Here is a 22,533-nt window from a genome sequence, read left to right as displayed (position 1 = left end):
AAATTCTAAAAGAATCAGATGACGGAAAGTGGGTGATAATTGAGTTGCAAGGTTCTATTGCATACATAGATAGCTAGAAAGATACACATAGGTGAAGCTAATAAAAGCATGTTAAAAATAAGCTTGTTTCACTAAGTTACATTAAAATTTGCAGTCACATGTATTGAAATACATGAGCCCAAATAAAATGAGAACAACTGAATTTAATTTCCTTATACTAATCAATACAAACTCAAAAAAAAAAAGACATTACAGAATGATGTGGTTATATAAAACTAATACAGTAATTCAAACAACCAATGACTTACAGGTATTTCTTCTAGGGCTAAAATCTGAGAACTCATCAACATTGCAGAAGCAGCACTAAGGAGTTTTCCTGTATCACCTTTTGCAACAACAAGACTGAGAAGACAGGCACATGCATAAGAAGTAAGAGTTGAAGCGTAACTGCTCTGACTCTGGTCTGCTGCACTGAATGTCGTTGAGGATATTTCCAATAATAAATCAAAAAGGGCATCTGTAACATTTAGAGTAAACTCATTAAACATGGTTTGTACAAATATTTAGATTTTTTTTTTCTCCAAGAAGAAGGACTTTTCAAGGATAAAAATGGTTTTTTCAAGACTGAAAGAATGAGCTTCTTCACAATAATAAAGCAATAATTGCTGATTCAGGTTTAGTTCATATAAGTTTCAGCATTAGATGAGATCTTTTATTTCACACTATAAGTTTCAAAATCAAACTTTGACAGCGTGTGGGCAGTAAGCTGGCGCAGATCTACATGCCCGTAGACCCTGTAGTGTGAGCCAACAGCACTAAGGGCCCACTGTCTGAGAAACCAAAAGAATAATAATAAAATTAATTAAAAGAATTGATCCTCAAATTTTAAAAGCTGAAAATATTTTTGAAATTTTATTTTAGTAAAACTTTGTATTGTTAGTAAAACTGAGAGGAAAAACAGAAACTTAACACATATTATGTAAGAACAACAGCGATTCTTAACTAATAGAAATAACTTACTAAGAATTGAAGTTTTTTTTTTAACTTTGGTTGAAATTACAAGATTGGTTCAATCTCAAGAGAGGGGAACAGTGTAAGTTTATGGGAGACCTGTTTCCTTGCTGATATAACTTATAAATAAAATGAATTCCAAAAATTGGGGTTAAAAAACAGACATAACTACCTAGAAGTGTTTAACAGGGTTCATACTCTATTCGAATGAAAAAATCCCATGACTTTTCCAAGACTTTTTCATGACTTCATAAAAAATTTCATGACCTTGTTACATGAAAAGAATAGCACTATTTTACGTCAAACTTGCCATATTTTTGGAAATGAGCATTAGCAAAACTGCTATGTGAATGCCACTACCTCTTAGAACTTGTGATGGAAAAGTATAAGTGTACACCTAAAAAAAACTAAACTATTCTTATTTCTCTTCATCATATAAATTTAAGTAAAGTAAAAATAGAATGAATGGAATATAATGATGCTTAAATGTCTCATAATTTTTTTATTAACAGGCAGAATAAAAATGAATGGGACAAAGGTTGAATGTCATGGGTTTCAATAAATTTTCTTCAAAGGTTGTTTTTTATGTCAACAGTGCATTTAATCATCCACATAACTTGACAGTTTTTTGGTTCTTTAAAGTAAAGCTGCATTCTTCAGCAAATTCATGTTTCTAAGTCGAATATTTATTTAAATAAAAAATTCAGAAGTAAATAAATCTTCTTATTCAAATGTACTTGTTTATTTATTTACACATTTTCAAATGCATATAAATCAAGAGGTTCAGGAATTCCAGAACATAGTGTTTGATTCCTGATGTTGAACGCAGCAGTGGGTCACATGGATTATTTTTGCGGGCCGTATGTAGGGCACTACCATTTTAAAGTATTAGAATTCCCCTATTTCTGTATTCTATCACCTAACTAAAGATCTTTATTTTCCAAAACCTTCAACAAACTAAGATAAACTCTGACAAACTTATTAGCAAAGTTTTCACAAGTGATGGAAATGAATTCGGATGCAATTGAATTGCGTTTTTTGAGAGGGCGTGCCAAAATCAAGAACTTTCAAGTTTGTTACTACAGAATATAAAATATTAGAAGCGTTGAAAATAATGGTGAATTCAAGATGAGTGATGTCCAAGCAGTAAAATCACATTGCAAAAAAAGAGGAGCGACTGCTACAGAAGTGGATGCAATGAGATTTCAAAATTCAAATTTGTCTTTGAGATCGTTCAATTTTCCCAATTTTATTAGCTTTTATATGCTCAATACTATTAAATCACTCTAGATTTCTAATGCTCTTTTAGCTACTGTTACTTTCTCTTTGGCCAGGACATTTTTCCATGACTTTAAATAAATTTCCATGACTTTAAATGAAAATTTCAATTTTCCATGACTTTTCCAGGTCTGAAATTTGCTTATTATTTTTCCATGACTTTCCAGGATTTCCATGACCCGTACGAACCCTGGTTTAAACAGGCAGAATAAAAACCTTAAAATAATAATAAATAAATAACATGACTTAAACAACTGAATTTAAAATGTAGAAAGGAATATTAAAGCAGTTAAAAAAGAACAACAATAAAGCAGTTAAAGCAGGGCCGTTAGGGGCCCTGCTGAATTTTTGCAGGGGGGCTCAAAATTTATAGATCCGGGCCTGACAGTAAGGTTCAGATTAACTTCCACAGACCAAAAATAACAACAAAAGCAACATATTTAAAAAACAAAAACTAATACAGTACAATCAGTACTCTAAAAAATCTCAAAAGGAATTTCAAAATTAATTTTAAATGTGTTACTTCAATGGCACTATCAAGAAACATATTGCACCCCGTCAGTGGCGGCTCGTGGGAGGGGTCAGAGGGAGCCTGGGCCCCCTCACTTTTTTCAGACAATTTATAACTTTTTATTTTTCTTTTTTTTTTCGTGCATACGTGCTTGAAATTTCAAGAAAAATTGGATTGTACTGTATTTTCCTGTGTATAATTGGGGGATTATCTGTTAACAAAGTGTTAAAAAGGTTACCTGTATTTTTTCCCTCAACACCAACGCATTGAACCTCAATATTTACAGCGGGAATCGCAGACACCGTTACCTTGCCTGTAGTTTATTTTACACAGCTTGAATGTTCTTACTCAATTCAGGATGTGTAAAATAAACAATGTACCGTAAAAGAAGCCTTCACGCACAAGATTAGCAGGTTTGCTCCTTTCTTGATTTTGTCTTCAAGTAATTAGTGCAGCGTACTATAATGTCAATTTTTAAAAAAAAATCATTTTTTATATTAGTTTAAAAAAAACCTTTCTAGATATTCTTTCACATTTTTAATTTAGTTGCTAAAATTTTATGTTAAATCAAAACTTCATTTTTCTGCATCGTATTATTCGCGGATTATGAAGATTTTTTTTTCTTCAGACTGATTTTAGGACTTCAATTTTGAAAAAAAAAGGGGGGGGGAGAGCTCCAGAACAACTTCCCGTAAAAAATTTTAAAGTTTGTCTACAATTGCGTTTTTGGAGCTGCAATTTCGAAAAATTGAAGGGAGAGAAGAAATCAATTTCTATTTATTTTTCAAGAAAAGAAAAAAAAAACGATCGGGGAGAGTCCCGAAGTTTCATCCCTTATGGCTTATAACCGCGTTTTAAGGATTCGATTTCTAAAAATTTTCATGGAGTCGCCCTGTACCGTTCTTTCCCTTAACATCACCAAAGACCATTTAAAATTGCATTTTTAATACTACAAGTTTCAAAATTGAGAGATTTGATGAGCAAATCAAATCAATCAAATTGATGAGATTTTTTTCCCCTACTGTGCCCCCCCCTCCCTCCATACAAATTATTTTCTAGTTATGCTACTGTGTGTGCATATGCGAATCGTTACAAGATTATTTTTTTTAATTGAAAAAATATCTTCCCATTGTTACACAGAAATTATTACTTGCTTTAAATTACTGTTCATGTAGTGTTAAAGAAATTGTGACAAGTTATCAATAATTTGAAGAAATTAAAAAAAAAATATTTTTTCTCTTTGTCTGAATAAAAAATTTGAGAATGTCCCATGGGCGTACACCCACATATGTAAATCGCGAAGAATTTTTTACTATAGTTTTTGAATGTATCTATTTTTAATTTTTTTTAATTTAGTTTATCTGTTTTTATTAAATTAATTTTAAAGCAAATACTAAGATGTATTTTCATCTTTGTTAAAGTTAAGTAATTTATAATTTTTTTTCATATTTCTCTGATCACAATACTTTCGAACTTTTGTAATTTGACCTTGCTTTAAAAAAAATTAATTTTACTCATTCAAAATAATTAGTTATTAAAAGATTAAAAATAATATTTCTATTGAATATATTAGATTAATATTGCTTTTTAAAATTTATTTAATTATTAATTTTGAACAGAAAGGAGGTGAATGATCCTCCCTCCTCTCCTCTTCCGAAGTCCTCCCTTGCAGTCTCCTATCGGTGCTGCAAGGGAGGCGTGCTACAGCGTTGGAAAGCACGCTGGACATAAACGTGAGATTACTAATTTTCGTGATGTATTTGTAGCTTTTCCCTATCTGATTAATTAAATTTTATTTTTGAAAGTCAGGGGGTGAGAGTGCATCACCCTGCCGGCAATCATGGACATAAACATGATACTATTAATATCTTTCATGATTTACGTAGTAGTTTAAGTAATTTGTAGCTTAGGGGCCATTCATCAATTATGTAAGGATGATTTTCAAATATTTTGACCCACCCTCCCCCTATGTAAGGGTACGTAAGATTTTTCAAACCCCTTCCCCCTATTCTTACGTAAGATTCTATTTTTTCAAAAAAATAAAATAACAAATCTTACATCACTGGAATCATTATTAAATTCACTACTATTAAACTTTTCTTTTTGTGTTAAGAAATATTTACTAAAAAATTAGAATCTTGACTGAATGTTATTTGGACATTTTTTTTTCTTTGTATATGATGCGATACTAATTAAAAATAAAAGATGCCATACATAGTGCGATTCTTTTATCATAAAGTAAGAAAAAACGTTTTTATTTATATTTTCCTTTAAATTTTTAATTTTATCTTTCGTTTTTACCATAGTGCTGCTAATGCACCTTATTTTCAAGCACATTTATTCTACTTGGCCTGATTGTCACGGAGCAATCTGAGGCTGCTTTTGCTTATATCTCAGCAACTAGACCAATTAGAGACTTCTGGATTTCACTAAATGATTTGCTTAATCTTAAGGTACAACTTAACACTGAAAAATTAAAATTTTGAAATAAAATTATTATTTTGGTTAGAATGTAAAATAGCAAATTTCATGTAATTTCCCCATTAAATGTTTAAATATAAAACCAATTGTTACAAATTTTGTTGCGTTACAACAGTAATGTTAAAAGCAATAATAATGAAAATTTTGAATCAATGCTTCTCTGAGGCAAGCATGAAATTAGCAAGCATAAATCCTAGAGAGCAACAAGGATTAAATTTTAGTGCCAACTGCTTAAAGTTTTAGACATGTATATAGTTTTTTCCCTTTAAGCACTGAGCATTTATATGGAAAAATAAGTTGAAGTTTAGTGATGGTAAAATTATTATATTTCTGAAATACATTTACACTAATAAGAATAAAATAACAGAATTTTTTTAAGAATATTAAGTAATTTTCATAACTCACTCAAAAGGACAAAATTTTCAATTCAAAAAAGGTCACTTTTCTTCATTTGTGGTGTCATTTTCTTGGAATTTTCGAAAACTACAGGAATGCTTAAATTGTCCTTTCTGACCCAGAAAGGCTATTTTGTGCTTTTGAGTCCGTTATGAAAAGTGCTTAGTATTTTTTAAAAAATTCTGTTATTTACCTTACAGATGCAAATGAAATATAATCCCAGTCAAACCACTTGACCGTGCGATTTTTAATATAAAATATGGACTTGTAAAATATTTTGTAAGAATGGGTTTGATCTCCCTCCCCCAAAGTAAGGGTATATAGAGATTTCACCACCCTCCCTTAAGCCCCTTACGTAATTAATGAATGGCCCCTTATCCTGTGTTTAAAATGAATTTAATTTTATTTATTTAACACAAATAATTATTTTAAGAAAGAACAATTATTTTAAGAAAGCTTACATTAAAAAAATATTTTTAAACAAAATTCTATTTTTTTTTCCAAAAATCAAAGGGGGGGGGGGGGCGAGTACACTCATGATCTGGCCCCCTCACGCTTTCAAGGCACAAGTTGCCACTGTACCCCTTCAAGGAAAGTGACATAACTCAAGAATATGTGACAAGAACATCTATATATATAAAAATGGAGTTTGGTAAATTTGTTCCCTAAGATCTCAGAAACTACCCGGCAGATTTGGCTGAAACTTTCACCGATTGTTCTTTTTGGTACTGGGGAGGTTTGTAGACCAGTTCGAAAAAAATCCGATTGATAGTTCCTTTTTTATTCTAATTTGTCCAAATTTTCGCATAAATGCCCCAATATGACTGTGAAAAAATACGTGCACATATTAAAATTATGTGTCCATCGAAAGCGCTTATTTTTCTGCTGAAGATGGCATCTGTTAGAAAGTTCTAAGTTGTATGAAAAATGAGTTATGAGCTTTTTTTGTTCCATGTTCGAAGGCTTTCCTCAACCCAATTCATTATTTAGTGTATCATCTCAACTCCAAGTTCATAGCTAGAACTGTTGAATATTTTTGTGCTTCGTCTGACTGTTTGAGGCTTTTCTCAAGTCAAATCTTAAAGTAACGTTTTTCCACAAGATTGGCTAAAAATAAATGAATTTAGCTGATCATTTTCCATTTAAACGGAACTTAAATGTAATTAACGGTTTTTTTTATTATTATCATTTGTGCGGATTGGACACTTACTCACTATCCAATCAATCAGCAGAAATATCGCCAAAATTTTTGCATAAAGATTCAGTAACTGATGCATTTGGTAGTTTTTTCAACTGTCGCTGTTTTTGAAGCCAAAGGTTACGTAATAATGTTTCTCAGCTTACACCATGTAAACAAAATATCGCCAATCAGAGAATCTTTAAAAAAAACTTTTTTTTTACTGTGGAAAATAATCCAGCAACTAAATAAGGCAAATCCATAAAGAGCAAAAAAACTTCCATAAATTTTCATTTTTGCACAATTTCAAACAATCGCCAAATTTTATTACTTATTTTGGAAATATTTCGTATGAAACCGTTTAGCGCCATTTTATTTTGACCAAAAGTATATCTCAGCATCTGGCGACAATATTTCTATAATAAAAATTATTAAGAGGGGGGAGTATTATCGAAGGTGTCCCAAAATGATTCTCGCAAATTTGGTAACATTTTAAACCGCACTAAGTGCCCACAATAATTGAAATTCCCCCCCCCCCAAAAAAAAAACTAAAGCAAGTGTAAGGGGAGCACGGGAGGCTACATTTTTTAAAACAGTTCGTGCATCAATAGCCATAACAGAGAAGGTTTTAGATGTAAAAAAAAGTACTAACAGATAAATCTTTTTAAACATGTAAAGTTTAATTTCATATTTCGGAAATTCTTCAAATTTGTATACGCTTAGATGTCGTGCTTTCGTTTCTAAATGAATACTATTTAGTTCTTAATACTTATTGCTATTTTAGTTTTATGAGTAAGGAAGAAGCTCGAATTTTAATCACGTCAAAAAGGTTTGTTTTAAATTCTTTCGCTTAAAACAGAAAACAAGGGCAAGTAACGATTGTTTCTCATAACTATTACTGACCCGGGCAACGTCGGGTGTTTTTGCTAGTATACATATAAAAATTTAAAAAATGTTAATTACCTATCACATCTGGTGGTTCATTCTTTAGTCCTTCCGGTTGCTGACCCTGCAACATATCTAATAATGCTTGCAATGCTCTTAAACAAAAATGTGGATGGTTTTTCTGACTTTCTTTAATTAGTTCAAAAACACCACATAAACCAACACCAACAATCTAAAAATGCACAAAGACACGATGTATATAGAATTTGTTCACAAAAGCAATTCATGTTTCTTAAGAAACATTTTTAAGAGAAAAAAGTAGGCATCAGATTAGAAGAAAAAAACACATCAATGCAATACAAAATAGAGTTGAGTTGTTAAATAACAACAGAACAGCGAATTTAAACATCAATTAAGGAAAAATATAAATATAATAATTTAAAAAAAAAAAAAAAACATAATTCATGTACACAACTACAAATGCAAACTTCCCGGAAAATTTTGAGGCGGTGGGAAAAAAATTGTTTTTTTGGGAGAGTTCAGAAAAATTGATTTTTTACAAATTAAAATGAAGTTTATATTAGTTATATTTTCTTAAAAAATACAAAAAATTTCAAACACTTAAAAATATATGTGCAATTCATATCATTATGTTCACTTTAACAGAAATATACACAACTTTTGCACCCAAATAAAAAATTAGCCCATAGCACTCTTAGTTCAAAAACAACACCAAAAATTATCTAAAATATTCCAATCGTCATTCTACCATTAATTTCAAACAAATATGATTTTTGTAAATAGCTCTTTTTTTTTTTTTTTTTACTTTTTTGGACAGAAACTTTTTTTTTTTTTTTGATAAATTGAGAATTTTAATTTAGAGTTACATTTATATGTATGAGTGTATACATGTACACACATCTATTAAGTGAAAAAATATAATTTTTACTTAACCCATTTCAATACTTAATAGAGACCAAAGTAACCAATTGACAAAATATAGGACAATTTTTGAAACACAGTACAGTCGACTCCCTCTACAACGCGATTCAACTTACATGAAATAGCTATAACGAGATTTTTTCTCCAGTAAATTATTTTAGACCTAATGCAAATTCCTCGTCCGCAACGCGAAATTTTTCAGAAGGGATTCGCGCTGTGAAAGTATCAGTTTTGTTATTGGCCAACAAAAATATTTTTTTCGCGAATGGACCTTCATCCCTGTATTATCACTTGTAGCAGAAATTCTCACTGTATTAGTCTGAACATAGCTTTGTCTGAGCATATACAAATAACTACTCCGCATTTACCATATTTTTTTCACTCTAAATCCGAAAGTTGAGGAAATATAATGATACCTAAGAGCAGTGTTGAATCTAAAGTTTGTAAAGATAGAAAGAAAAAGATAAAGTATCTGACAATTAAACAGACGTTAAAGGTTTTTGATGCGCTTGAACAACCAAAAAAATGCGTCAACGTAGCACGATAATTAGGTGTTAGTAAATTTTCCATATATTGAAAGTCAAGAAAAGGAAATCCGTAAAAGTTTGCTGAAGAGTGTCGAAGCAAAACCCAAAAATTATGAAAATGAAAGCTGCTCTTGTATTGAGAATTAAAGAAACCAGGAAGAGAGGTGCGGCCATTTAGATGGAAACGTAATAAAAGAACTAGCGAAGTAACCGTATTTAACTAGTATGTTGTGGTCATCACGAAACTTCTTTCTATATCAGGGCTGTCCAACTGGCGGCCCGCCAACTTCTTATTCAGCATGTAAAGAAGATGGATCGGCCTCGGTTTTCTCATTAAAATGTAAGCAAATTGTTTTATAATTCTTCTGGTTCATTGTTTTATAATTAATAATTAAACTATTAATTCTTATTGTATAAGAGGTAAAAGGTTATTGTTCAACTTTTTCAAACTGCGGCCCGCCAGGCGATCAGTTACCGGAATTCTGGCCCGTGGGCTCTTTGCAGTTGGACAGCACTGTTCTATATATTTCTGATAATTCTAATCCCTCCCCATGCATGACGAGGAAGCAATATTCCCAACAAAAACAAAATCACAGACCCCAAAACTTGACGACCTTCCCAATTCCCGATTTATTTTAAAAGCAAAGCAAAGGAAGAAAATTAAATATAATTTAAAAAGCCTTGCTTAAAATAATTACAGACATTTATTTGTTATCTAACACAAGATGGCAACAGTTAAAATTTTTAAATCATTGAGATAACATTTCCGATACTATTAAGCTATTTTTATTCAAACATAAAAAAATAAAAAAAAATCAGCTCCCCCATGAAGCGATTGGCGCTAAAATTGAACCAATGCCTGTTTACATATGGATTCACATTTATTCCAAATTTCATACAGAACGTAGCATTACTTCTTGATATATGGCACTCACAATGGAAAAAAAGAATGTTCGATTGCGACATCCTTTTTCAGCTGTTGATCCCAAAATAGAATCAGCTCTTATACCCTCCAAAGGCTACTTGTCCATAAATTTTTTGTTTGATTTCGTTCATTATTTCTTGAGATACAGCAGTCACAATTGATGACAAAAAAATTTCTATAGCTCAACCCCCATTTGAGCTATTGACACCAAAATTGAATCAGCACCTGTATCTGTTAAGGGCAACATGTGGACCAAATTTTGTTTGATTCCGCCAGTTATTTCCTGGAGAATAGCAGGCATGCATAACTCAAGAAACATCCCATTGCTCCACCCCCCTTGGAGGATTTCGTGCCAAAAACCAATGGGCACACGTTCACATAGGGCACATATGTGTACCAAATTTCGTTCGATTTCATGTGGTAGTTTTTGCTGTAGAGCGGCCACAAAAAACTGGTCACACACACACACAGACAGACATTTTCCAAAAATGGTCGAAATGGACTCAGCACACCTCAAAACCTTCAAATCTGTTAAAATGTGCAATTCAAAAATTTGCACGAATCCAATACTTTCTTCTATATATTAGATATAGAAGAAATTAAAAATGCATAGAATAACAATTTGATCAGGCAGCATAAATCCATCAACATCTTATTTTGTTTTCAAGTTACAAATATCATTACCGGATCTACTGCACAGTATTATTATTGAACACCATTTTATTATTACTACATATTGTACTGGTTTATTTTATGTCTCTCTATCCTGCTAATCACTGATTTTGTGCATCATGACAGTATTTTATGTTGTTTAAAACAGCTTTTTAAAAAATTCAAATAAAAATTCAGTTTTTTATGTAAGAAACGGTAATGTATATAGTAAAGGAGTGGTTTAAAACAGTTTTAAGTAGTGTTAAAAAGTGTCTAAAATAATTAGGTATGATTATGAAAACATTTACACATACCCTTTTCTACAACATGAAATTCTGACTTACGCAAGGAGTCTTGAAACGCATCCCTCGCGTAAGTCTGGATTCGACTGAACAGATTACTGTATAGAGACAGTTATAAACATTATATAGAGAAAAAACCTCATTGTGTTACTTGAATCTATTTATTCGAGAAAGGCCGTAAGTCTTATGGGAATTCATTAGACTTACGCCCTTTCTGCAATAATCGATTCACTTATGGACACAGAATTATAGTATACCTTTTAGTTTAACTAACGGAATACAATGAGTACTGAAGTGTGAGATACATGTAACAGTTTCTCACAATTAATCCCAACCATATAAAAAGTTTTTCTGATCTTTTGCAGTTGAGTTTAAAAAAAAAAATCCAGGACAATATTTCCAGTCACCACTGGCTCATCTCATTTTCAATAATAACTAGAAAATCGCCGGTCAAGAAATGAGAGGTGAAAATTGCCTCTATATTTGAACGAAGCAATTGCCTGTTTAGTGATATTTTGATAGTTGAAATTTCAACCCTAATTCCAGTAGATTAACCCTAAACTCCAGTTGATAGCGTTAATTGTTAACCACTTTTTTGTTTCTTCATTCCCCTGAATTTACAGCCTTACCAGTAAAATAGTTATGTTTTCAGATCCAGTTCAGCCTTGTTTCAAAAAAGTCTTTACCTGTATGTCAAACATTACGAAAACATATTATCAAATTATCATGTTGTGGCATGAGTTTCATGGTTGAAGACGTCAAGAGCATTATTCAATTACAAATACAAAAGTGACGACCAGCAACAGGCTCTGGGCCCAGCTAGACTGGTCCCAGTCAATTTACAATTCCCAGTGAAGATCAATGGCCCTCTTAAAACTATCTACTCCCTTGCTCATTACGCCGGTAGCAGAAACTGCGAGACGCGAGACGTGCGTCGCAGATTTTTCGGCAGCCTGCAGATAATTTTACCAAAGAACAAAACGAAAGAAAGGGGGGGGGGGGAAACAAATAAAAAAAGAAAAAAAAAGAAATACAACTTAGAAAAGATCGTTTGAAGATCGCTTTTTGAGCAATGGATGCTTCAGCATTTCGACTAGAAACATAGTCGCCATATTTGGTCATTCACAAAATCGAAGTAGAAAAGTGCAAAAGTTTTCAAAAACAAAGATGAATTGGATGTATTATCTTTCTGCCAAGAAATGAAAATAATTTAAAATCTACAGCAAATCGTTTTTTTATTTTTATTTTTTAAAACAATTTTCTTGAGAAATGAAAAATTTTATGTGAAAATTTCACCTTATCCTCATTGCTTTGGACGCAAAAGCGCTAAAACTTTTTTACTAGTTTAGTCTCATGAGGATTTTTATTTTGAAAATATTTTTTGCAACAAATTCAGAAATTAATATCTTAATTTTTAGCGTAGTCGCCATGTTTGGTCATTCCCAAGATGTTGGTACGTAAGACTCATGAAGTGCCTACGTTTTCAAAAACGGAATTGGATGTTTATTGCAATGCAAACTGTTGAAAATTAAGCAAAATGCGTCTTTTTTTTTGGTACTTCTTAATTATTGTCTTTAAAATTGCAAAATTTTATCTTCAGAATATTATCTTATCTTCATTGCTTTAGAGGCTAATGTGCTAAAAACTGACTATTTCACCTAAATTGTAGTTTTTTAAGGATTTTGAATTTATTACTACTTTTATGCAACAAATTCAAATATCTATTTATAACCAAGAATTTTTCGCGTAGGTGCCATGTTTGGTCATTCGCAAGATAGAAATAAACGATACTAATACTTACGTAAGTTTCCAAAAACAGAATTGGATGTTTACCTCAACACAAACTATTGAAGATAACATAAAGTGTTCAATAAAACGTGTTTTTTTTTCTTTTTATAAAATATTTTTTTGAAAAATGCGAATTATTATCTGCACAGTTGTATTTGATCCTCATTGATTTGAAGGCTTTGCTATGAGCTAAATATTTCATCTAAAATGCAGTTTCCTGCCAATTTCTCAGTTACTAATTTAAAAAATTTAAAAACCTATTTCAAAGCAAATTTTCCATATTATAATTAATATGTCCTGAAGAATTGGTTTTCATAGTGTGTAGAGTTCTATTTATTTTTATGAAAGTGGTGAAAGCTGCTTCCTCCCTCCCCCCCCCCCCCTATTGCTTTAAAACTCAGAGACAGTGGTGGCCACAAGTTTTTCGGGTCTAGTGGCCACTGGCCAGTTGGAAAATTGTCCAAGTCTTGGCCTTCACAAAGGACTTGTGTATTTTATTAAAACTTAAAATAAAACTAATAATAATGCTGCAGATTATTTTCAACTACCGAAAATAGTGTCGCAGACTGGCTAGAAAGTTTCTGCTACTGGGCTCATTACCACCTCTTCCAGTAAACTGTTCCAAGGTTCCACTACCCTGCTAAAATAATAATTTTTCCTAATGTCCATGTTAGCCTGAGATTTAAATAGCTTAAAACAATGACCCCCTTTCCTGTGTTCAGTGCTAAACTTCAGCGCGGTAACATCTTTCATTTTAATAAATTTAAACAACTGAATCATGTTCCCTCGGTCTCTTCTTTGCTCAAGACTGTACATTTTTAGCCTTCTAGTCTAAATCATAGTCTAAGTGAGAAAGTCCATTTATCAGCCTTGTAGCTCGCCTTTGAACCCTTTCCAATACATTAATGTCTTTCTTAAGATAAGGAGACCAAAACTGACCAGCATACTCCAAATGAGGTCTTACCAAACTTCTATATAAGGGCAGAAGAACTTCTTTAGATTTGTTTGAAATAGATCTATTGATAAACCCAAGCTTGTACTGGCCTTGTTACTAGCAATGCTGCACGGTTGGCTAAACTTTAAATCCTGACTTATTAAGACCCCCAGATCAGTAACTCATCATTACGGGCAATTATATAATATATAAGGACAATTGCTCCAATTTTCAGATCGACATGTTGCATGGAAAACCCAAGAACAGCTGTAGCAGCAGCAGCTAATAAAGAACAAAGAAATTAATTTTGTGCAAGTAGTTTTTAAAACAATATAACTTTTTAAATACCTTAGGAACTGAAGATGTCTCTTTATTATGTTCATCGTCATCCTCTGATTCTGAGTCTGTTAAACTTGATGTAATACTTTTCAAGTAAAGGCGGGTTGCTTCACAAGTTTGCTTTTCCAAAACACAAAGTCTAACAATTGCAAAAACTACAAAGGAAGATGGGTTACTTCTAACAGCAAGAAAAGGAGGTTGAAGGACTGGTAACTCTGATGAATCACCCTATGAAGAAATAGTAATTAAACCTATTTTTCCTTTAAAACAAGTTAAATGTAATCAAGTAAGCATTTGATAGAGATTATTCATTAAGGGTTGTTAACAAATTAACAGAACAAATTCCTACAGTATGAAATAAGTAGTTAAGTTGTTATAAACTCATTATGTAAATCTTTGTAAATTAATGTTTTCTAAAGACATATAACTACAAACATGTGAGCTACAGCTCAAAAAAAGCAGAAAACATAACTAATATTAGAAATTTTCCATCTGAGTAATAAATAGTACATCTTTGAAAATGGATGTTACAGAAGACAAAAAATATTTTTTCATGCTATGGTTTTGAAAGTTTTTATTTGCATGTCACAATTACAGTCGAACCTCCAAATATCCAACTTCCACATATCAAAATTTTCTATATATCAAAATCCCAGCAAATTTCAACGTCTATTACATACAGGGCCGGATTTGGAAGTGTGGAGGCCCCGGGGCAACGAAGGAGTGGAGGCCCCTAATCAGAGTTCGAAAAGATCATCATATTTACGAAAACATCCGATACTTTGATATATATCCGAATATTTTGATATATATGTATATATTCGATATTTTCAACCTGTGAAAGCTAGGATATTTTATAAAAATTTTATTGTGAAGGCCCCTTTGTTGTGGAGGCCCCGGGGCAGTAGCCCCGCCTGCCCTCCCCTAAATCTGGCCCTGATTACATAGAAAAATTGTTTCTATATATCGAAAAATCTCTATGTATCGAAAAAAAATTTCAAGACATTTCTGGGGTTGAGTATTGTTCTGGAGTTCTTAAAATTGTAGTAATGTCAGACGTGGTAAATTGACAACATAACTCGGTTTTGGTTAGATCACTGTTTAATACATGAAGTTACTTGTTCACTCTTCCAGTGACAATATTCCTCCGACTGCCAGTGAAGATTCTCAGTTAGCTTTGTGGGAGTTCAATTGGTTGCGCTATTGGGGTTTCCATAATTGTGCAATTGTGATTTCTCCTTTTGCTGATGAATTTATGGATTTCCCCACAGAGTATCTCCCCAGTGAATGAGGGTTGTCAACTCAAAGGAACATTATTTTTTTTTTTTGAGAATCAACACTGGAAGATATTTTACATTGTTCTATGTACATACGTAAAAAAAAATAACTGAAAATTTGAGATTGATATAAATATACAATAAATTTTCACTAACATTTTTCAATGAAGAAAAAAAAAATTAGGTTATATACACTGTTCGACACTGAAAATGCAACACCAAGAAGGAGTGTTCAGAAATTTATGCAAATTTTAGAGCAGACGTACATCACTGAGTTATGTAAATGATGTGATGAGCAGCTCTCCGATGCACGTGAAGTAAGATATAAGGGAAGGAACTTGCAGAATGGGCAATATTCATGTCGTTATTTCGGACTGGAGAATTATCGAAGAAATTTTGTTTCTTGTCTTGTTGGATATGTGTAACACGAGAGAATGCCAGGCCGCGGTCAACGAAGGCAATACCAGCGGATAGATGATTTTACAAGGAGTATGGTGATCGAACAGAGAAAGGGGGTTTGGTCTGTGCATTAAATCACAGCTGATACCCACATGGATGCGAGCACGGTGCGTTGGCTGTGCAAAAGATGGTTGGAACAACGAAATGTGGCAAGATTGAGGGGTGCAGGGGCAGCCAGAGTGATGTCAGAACGCGTGGATCGCCGTATCCACCGACAAGCTGTAGCAGACTCACAAGTCGCTTGTTCCTCGATTCAGCAGCAGGTGCAAGATACCCTGAATGTTCCTGTGTCAACCAGAACCATTTGCCGTCGTTTGGTTGCACGTGGTCTGCAATCACAGCGTCCGCTAAGAAGACTGCCATTGACCCCACAAAATAGACAGCAACGTTTAGTATGGTGCCGGACTAGAGCACTTGGATGACAGAATGGCGAAATGTCGTGTTCTCAGATGAATCCCGCTTCTGTTTATCCAGTGATAGTCGACGCATACGTGTGTGGCGTCGACGTGGAGACTGATCTAATCCGGCAGTAACTGTGGAACGTCCCAATGCCGACGTTGTTCTCGCTCTGTATTCTGCCTATCATTTTGAAATTAAGATCATTTATTATTCCTTGCTGTCTGTGTCTTTTTTCCAAATTTCATCACTTTTTGATCACTCCTTCTTGGTGTTGCATTTTCAATGTCGAGCAGTGTAAGTAGCTAAGTTTTTCCAAAAACGTACTTGTGTTCTGTATCTGACGATATATATTGCAGGTTCGTTTGCAAGTGTTTTATTGATAGTTTTTAATTTTGTAGTTACTGGTGGAGAATGGACAGTTTCTGGAATTACATGATATGGTTTAACGCGATTAGGAGGAACTGTTGTGCGTCAACCATTGATGTCTACTGCAATTGTTTTCTTCGTTTTGCTCAACACTTTATGAGGACCAGTATATGGTTGATGTAAAGGTGGTTTTACATGGTTTACTCTTAGAAAAATATGCGAAGATGATTTTAGTAATGGATGGATGTAATACTGATCTGTGCAAGGAGCACGTGTCACAATAGGATTCAGCTGTCTCATTCTGTCACGAAGATCAGTTATGAAATCCAAGTCGCATGCAGGAGTGTCAGTAGGATCAATGATGTTCACAAGGAAGACGTAAGGTTGTGCCATAAACTAGTTCTGAACAAGCAGATTAATGGCTGTTCGGATACCCAGAAGAACAACGGGAATTAGTTCTAACCATCTGTCGATATTTATATGAGCTTTTAAAGCAGACTTTAAATGCCGGTGGAAGCACTTGACAAGTCTATTTGTAATCGGATGATAACTAGTTGTTCGGATCTTTTGAGTGCCCAGTAAGCGAGTAATTGAAAAGCGAAACTGGGGTCGTTGATCAGAAGTTATTAACAATGGAAATCCGAAACGAGAGATCCAAGTGTTGAACATTTCACGGCATACGGTTGATGCTTTAATGTCAGATATGGGTACTGCTTCTGGCCATCTAGAAAAGCGGTCAATCATAGTGAGAATATATGTTTTACCCTAAGATGGTGGCAAGAGACCCACGATATTGACATGAATGTGCGAGAATCTGGCATTAGGAAGAGAAAATGTACCTGTAGGCATTTTGGTGTGCCTGTGTACTTTTGATTTTTGGCATGATTCACAGTACTGCTCCCACTGCTTTATTTGGCACTTCATATTAAGCCATACATATCATGCACAGATGAGCTTGGTTGAAGCTCCGATTCCTGGATGCTCCATGTTATGAAAACGTATCAAATATTAGTTTATGAAAAGAAACAGGAACGAATGGACGTTGAACACCTGTTGAAGTATCACAAAGTAAATTGCAGTCCGCAGTTTGGCATGGTTTGAGCTACAATTTTAAAGAAGATGTATTGTCTTCGAGAAATTTTTGAGTTTCTGGATCACTTTTCTGTGCATTTGCAAATTCTTTAAAATTTAAATTTTCAGCTTTGGTAGTCGACTCAACTTCGATTAGTGAGAGTATCTGCTACCACATTTTCTGAATCTTTCACATGGCGAATGTCTGTGGAGTACTGCGAAATGAAATCTAAATAGCGTAATTGCCTTGGGGAACATTTATTTGGATTTTGTTTAAAAGCATGAGTAAGTGGCTTTTGATCCGTATATATGGGGGAAATTCTGCCCTCTAAGATGTGTTTGAATTTTCGAATAGCAGAGTAAATGGCAAACAATTCCCTATCATAGGTTGACCACTTTTGTTGACTTTTATTAAGTTTCATTGAGAGAAAGGCTATTGGTTCCCACAGTCCATGCGATAGTTGAGATGAAGTTCCTCCTATAGCAACCTTTGAAGCGTCTACATATAAGCTTAATTGAGCTCCTGGAAGGGGATTTCTTATAAGAGTGGCTTCAGCAATCTCGTTTTTTGCGTCAACAAAGCTTGTTCAGCTTCTGCATTCCATTTCAGTTATTCCGACTGATTGCGAACCTTGGAATGAGATTTCTTTTTATTTGTATGTCCTTCTAAAAGTTGTATTACAGGAGCTAGTATATGCGCAGCTTTGGGTATAAAACATTCGGTAAAAGTTGAACGTACCTAAAAATCTATGCAACTGGGTTAAGGTATCTGGTTTTGGAAAATTTTGGATACAATGTACTTTATCTGGCAGAGGTTTTATTCCATTTTCTGAAAGATTGAATCCTAATGTTTCAGTATTGAACAAGTAAATCAGTCTCATAAATTCTAATAATTGCATGTAACACACTTAAATACTCAATTTTCGTTAAAAAACGTTTAAAAAAGCTGAAAATAATCCCTGTGTTTGAGAAACTCAACTCGCAATGCCCGAAGCTTGTACATTTGGAATTTCAGCAACCCTGTAAAAAAAAAATTCTCCTTGACCCAGCAACAATCTAAATTATCCTCAAGTCAAGGGCAGAGAGGGACTAGAAGTCTGGGATAAATGAATTTGGGATTTTCTGAGAAATTAACCGAAAGTGAGTAGTTTTGCACTTTAACTCGAAGGAGGAGAGGTGACTTGAAGGGCAGTAAGTGGGAGATAAAACTAGGATTAGACAAATGGAGCGAGTTTTTTCATTCATGGTGAGAGTTCATTCAAAAGTTACCAATGTTATCTTTTAGTTTTATATGGTGCCATACAGTGTTTGTTCTTTTTTGTTAAAATTCTGATTCATTAGGAAAAGTAAGACCATGTGCGAGAAGAAAAGTTCATGCCCTGTTTTTTTAAACCCTGATTTGCAGTCGACTCCAAAAAATTAGGTGCCAAAAAGCATTGAAAGGCTTTTTTTTAAGGAAAGAATGCTTAAAATTTATTCACTATCAAAGTCTATCTCAAACTTGTAACAATTCACAATTTATAATGTAATAAAATACCTGCCAAAACTAATGAATAAAAATTTTGAACTGCAGCCTATATTATCATTTGTATTCACTTCAAATTTTCATAACTGATCAAACCTCCACAACTCCACATCTCTCTGGTGTTTATGTATATATTTAACCTAAATTCCCCTCTTTATTTTTTAATGCAATGGTAGAATTTAACATGTTAATTTTACTATGGTTCTATCTTTAATTTTTAAAATAATTTTCTCAGATGATTCCATTATTTGTAATAGTATTTAATGAAATTTTAATAAACGTAACACAAATGAAGTTTTAATAATAACATAAAAATGAAGAATAGATAAAGACTCAATATATTAGTAAAATAGATGGTGTATAAGAATAACAATTATATTTATATAACAACGGATTTAAGAAGGAATTAATGTTGTAATGTTATGCACCAATTTCATGATTCTGAACAGTTACTTCAGTTTTTTTAGTTTTTGGTCCCCTTAAAAATTCTAGGTTTACAAGGTTTTGATGACTTTGGTTAAATGAGGCTCAGGACTAGCCATGATACAATTCCAATCAAAAATTAAAACAAGCATTTCAAAATTTTTAAATCATTTAAATATAAAAATTACCTTTGACTTATGCTTATCCTTTGCTTTAGATTTCGTTTTCTTTTTAGTTTTCTTGGGCTCAATTTTTTTCCTACAAGAAAGAAATAATTCATATTCAACAAACCATCCAACTTCCAATACATTTTCGTAACTACTCATTCTTGATGCATTGCGCAAAGAAGGAAAGAAAATAATGATGAAGTACAACTCCAAACTCAGTCACAACATCATCACTGAATTTATTAATATTCAAGTATCACATGCTGAGAAGTTCCGGAAAGAATGGGGGCCATAAAGAAGTAATTGGTGTTTACAACTTCCAATTAAAACCTTCCGAATAACTGCATTAGCTGTAGGACATACCTTTTACTTACCAAGACCAATTTTAATCTCTGAATATTCCTTTTAATAAAGTCATGCTTCTATTGTGCAAAAAATTCAATAAATTTCTGCCTCTCTTGAGAGATTTTTTTCCATCAAGATGTTACAGATGAAAAATAATTTTATTCAAATTTTTTCATCAATTAACTTAAAGATTTAAATCCGAGTTAATGAGGAACTGTCAAAACAATTTGACAATCAAACCAAACAAAAACATCTTTTTTGCTCTTCAAATGTGCATAAACATTACACAAAGATACGTTTTTAAATTTTACCGCTTACAATGAGCTAAAACAGGTAAATTTAAGAAGGGAGGGGGTTGGACAATGTGCAAATTAAATTCTGGCCTTACTTTTGATCGGAAAATTGACGAAACATTTCATGAAATTCCGCACGAAGGACATCTTCACTAATTTCGCCAGGCTTACAGTGGGGCCCACAGCGCATATTTCTAGTAAGTGAGCGAGAATTGTTTCTATTTACTATCACAGAATTGTCAGGAGTCTGTTGAACATCGGCGGCGGCCATGTTGTTTCACAGATACTGGGGAAACCGGTATATATTTCTAAAAAATGTATTGAATTGTGGTACTTTAACTTCAGCGCATTGCCATTATAAGCGAATGAGAAATTTTTGTGTGGGAAGTTAGATCACTTTTTTTTATACATATAATCGTGATCAGCTTCGGGTTCCTTCAATCCATTTCGAAACAAACAGCGCACTAGCAGTCGCACTTTTAGTGTTGCCAGAAATGTTTTTAGATGTAATAGATATTTTTATTTATTTATTTACACAGAAGCTGAAGCTAACCAGCTTCACATACATAAAGCCTTTTTCTTTTTAATTTTGCCTCCAGACAAACACAGAAAATGTTTTCAGCACAAAAATAAAATTAAAAAAAAAAACGCATGGGGCATCGGTTCGACGAACCTCACCGGTCGACTGGTGAGCAACCTCTTTGCCACAGCGTTCTTGAGAGCTACCGGTTTAACTGGTTGCTTCTAGAGTCCCTAGGGACTCTAGTTGCTTCCGATGTCGTTTTATGAGCCTCACTGGTTGATCTAACGGTCGACCACAACTCTAGCTGGTTGATTGGTTGATGGAACCACGTAATATTTTTTCCGTAAAATTATTTAAAAAATGCAATCTTGAAATACCATTGAGGAGCTTGAAAGACTTAAGATTATCCAATCAAAGGCCAAAGGCCGCCAAAACGTAAGTTTCAAACATTTTTTGAGGAAAAAAAGTATTCTGTACGCTGTACAAACTCACGGTTTCAGGCCCCTCAGTTTAAAAGAAAATAATTTGATAAAAACCAATGTCGAAAGAATTCCAGTGGTCCTCAGAACCCCCCCCCCCCTCCTAATATCCAGGGCCTGATTACCGCACAGGCCTGGGCCTGAGGCCCCTCTTCCTAAGGGGCCCCAAATTACTTAAAGAATTATGCATAGCATTACAACTATACAAAAAATACACACATTTTTAAAATAATAGCCTTCAGGGGGCCTCCAAATTACTGTGGTCCTTGGGCCTCACTTTTAGTCAATCGGGCCCTGCTAATATCATTGAAGATCGAGTAAAATTTAAATTTTTGGGCTTTAATTTTGAATAACTTCATAAGAGAACAGACGAATCCACTCCCGCCATAACATGGAATTCCAGTTTCGAAAATTTGCTGGAGGAAAGTACTCGAACCTCTATCATTTTTTTATCGTTCCCAAAGATGGTCTAAAACTGTGTTTTTAAATTAACAGTATCAAAAATTTTCTGAGAAAGGTCCCCATCCCCTCCTCTCTCTAGGCATCATCAATGAAGAACGTTTTAAATCTCGTTTTCAGTGCTTCAATTTCGAAAGCTTCCGGGGTGAGCCTCTTAAAAAAACTCCTTTTCCACACATCTCTGAAGATCGGCAAAAATTTCGTTTTTGGAAACTAATACTTTAATACATAAAAAGTAGTCGAAAACTTTGTATTGCATAGTGAATAAAATATGACAACGTATATAAAGTACAAATTCAAAATGAAAAAAGGTTAAAAAACCAGCAAACAGCTGTTTCGGCACTCTAAAATACAAGTGCCATCATCAGTGCGATTAAAAACGAAGACAGGTTTGGTTGAACCTGTCTTCGTTTTTGATTGCACTGATGATGGCACTTGTATTTTAGAGTGCCGAAACAGCTGTTTGCTGGTTTTTTAACCTTTTTTCATTTTGAATTTGGACTTTATATACGTTGTCATATTTTATTCAATAATACTTTAATGACACTCAGAACCAGAAAGCTCTCCCCCCCCCCTCTCTCTCTCTCTCTCTCTCTCCCC

The 22,533-nt window shown here is 33.5% G+C and overlaps 1 protein-coding gene across 1 annotated transcript in view; it reads right to left on the bottom strand.

The window, feature by feature from the left end:
• The window catches only part of LOC129232959 (E3 ubiquitin-protein ligase MYCBP2-like), a 284,810-nt gene extending 264,067 nt beyond the window's left edge, over positions 1–20,743 (bottom strand). The window contains exons 1-5 of the mRNA XM_054867051.1: positions 20,568–20,743; positions 19,856–19,925; positions 14,157–14,375; positions 7,818–7,971; positions 309–517 (exon numbers count right to left, since the gene is read on the bottom strand). Of these exons, the coding sequence (XP_054723026.1) occupies positions 309–517; positions 7,818–7,971; positions 14,157–14,375; positions 19,856–19,925; positions 20,568–20,743 (828 nt within the window). The remainder of the gene's footprint in view (positions 1–308; positions 518–7,817; positions 7,972–14,156; positions 14,376–19,855; positions 19,926–20,567) is intronic.
• Between the last annotated feature and the right edge of the window lie 1,790 nt (positions 20,744–22,533).

This window comes from Uloborus diversus, chromosome 1, assembly GCF_026930045.1.
Source record: "Uloborus diversus isolate 005 chromosome 1, Udiv.v.3.1, whole genome shotgun sequence".
Lineage (NCBI taxonomy): Eukaryota > Metazoa > Arthropoda > Arachnida > Araneae > Uloboridae > Uloborus > Uloborus diversus.
The sequence above is the reverse complement of the archived record's forward strand: the minus strand, read 5'-3'. Positions and strand labels throughout refer to the sequence as shown.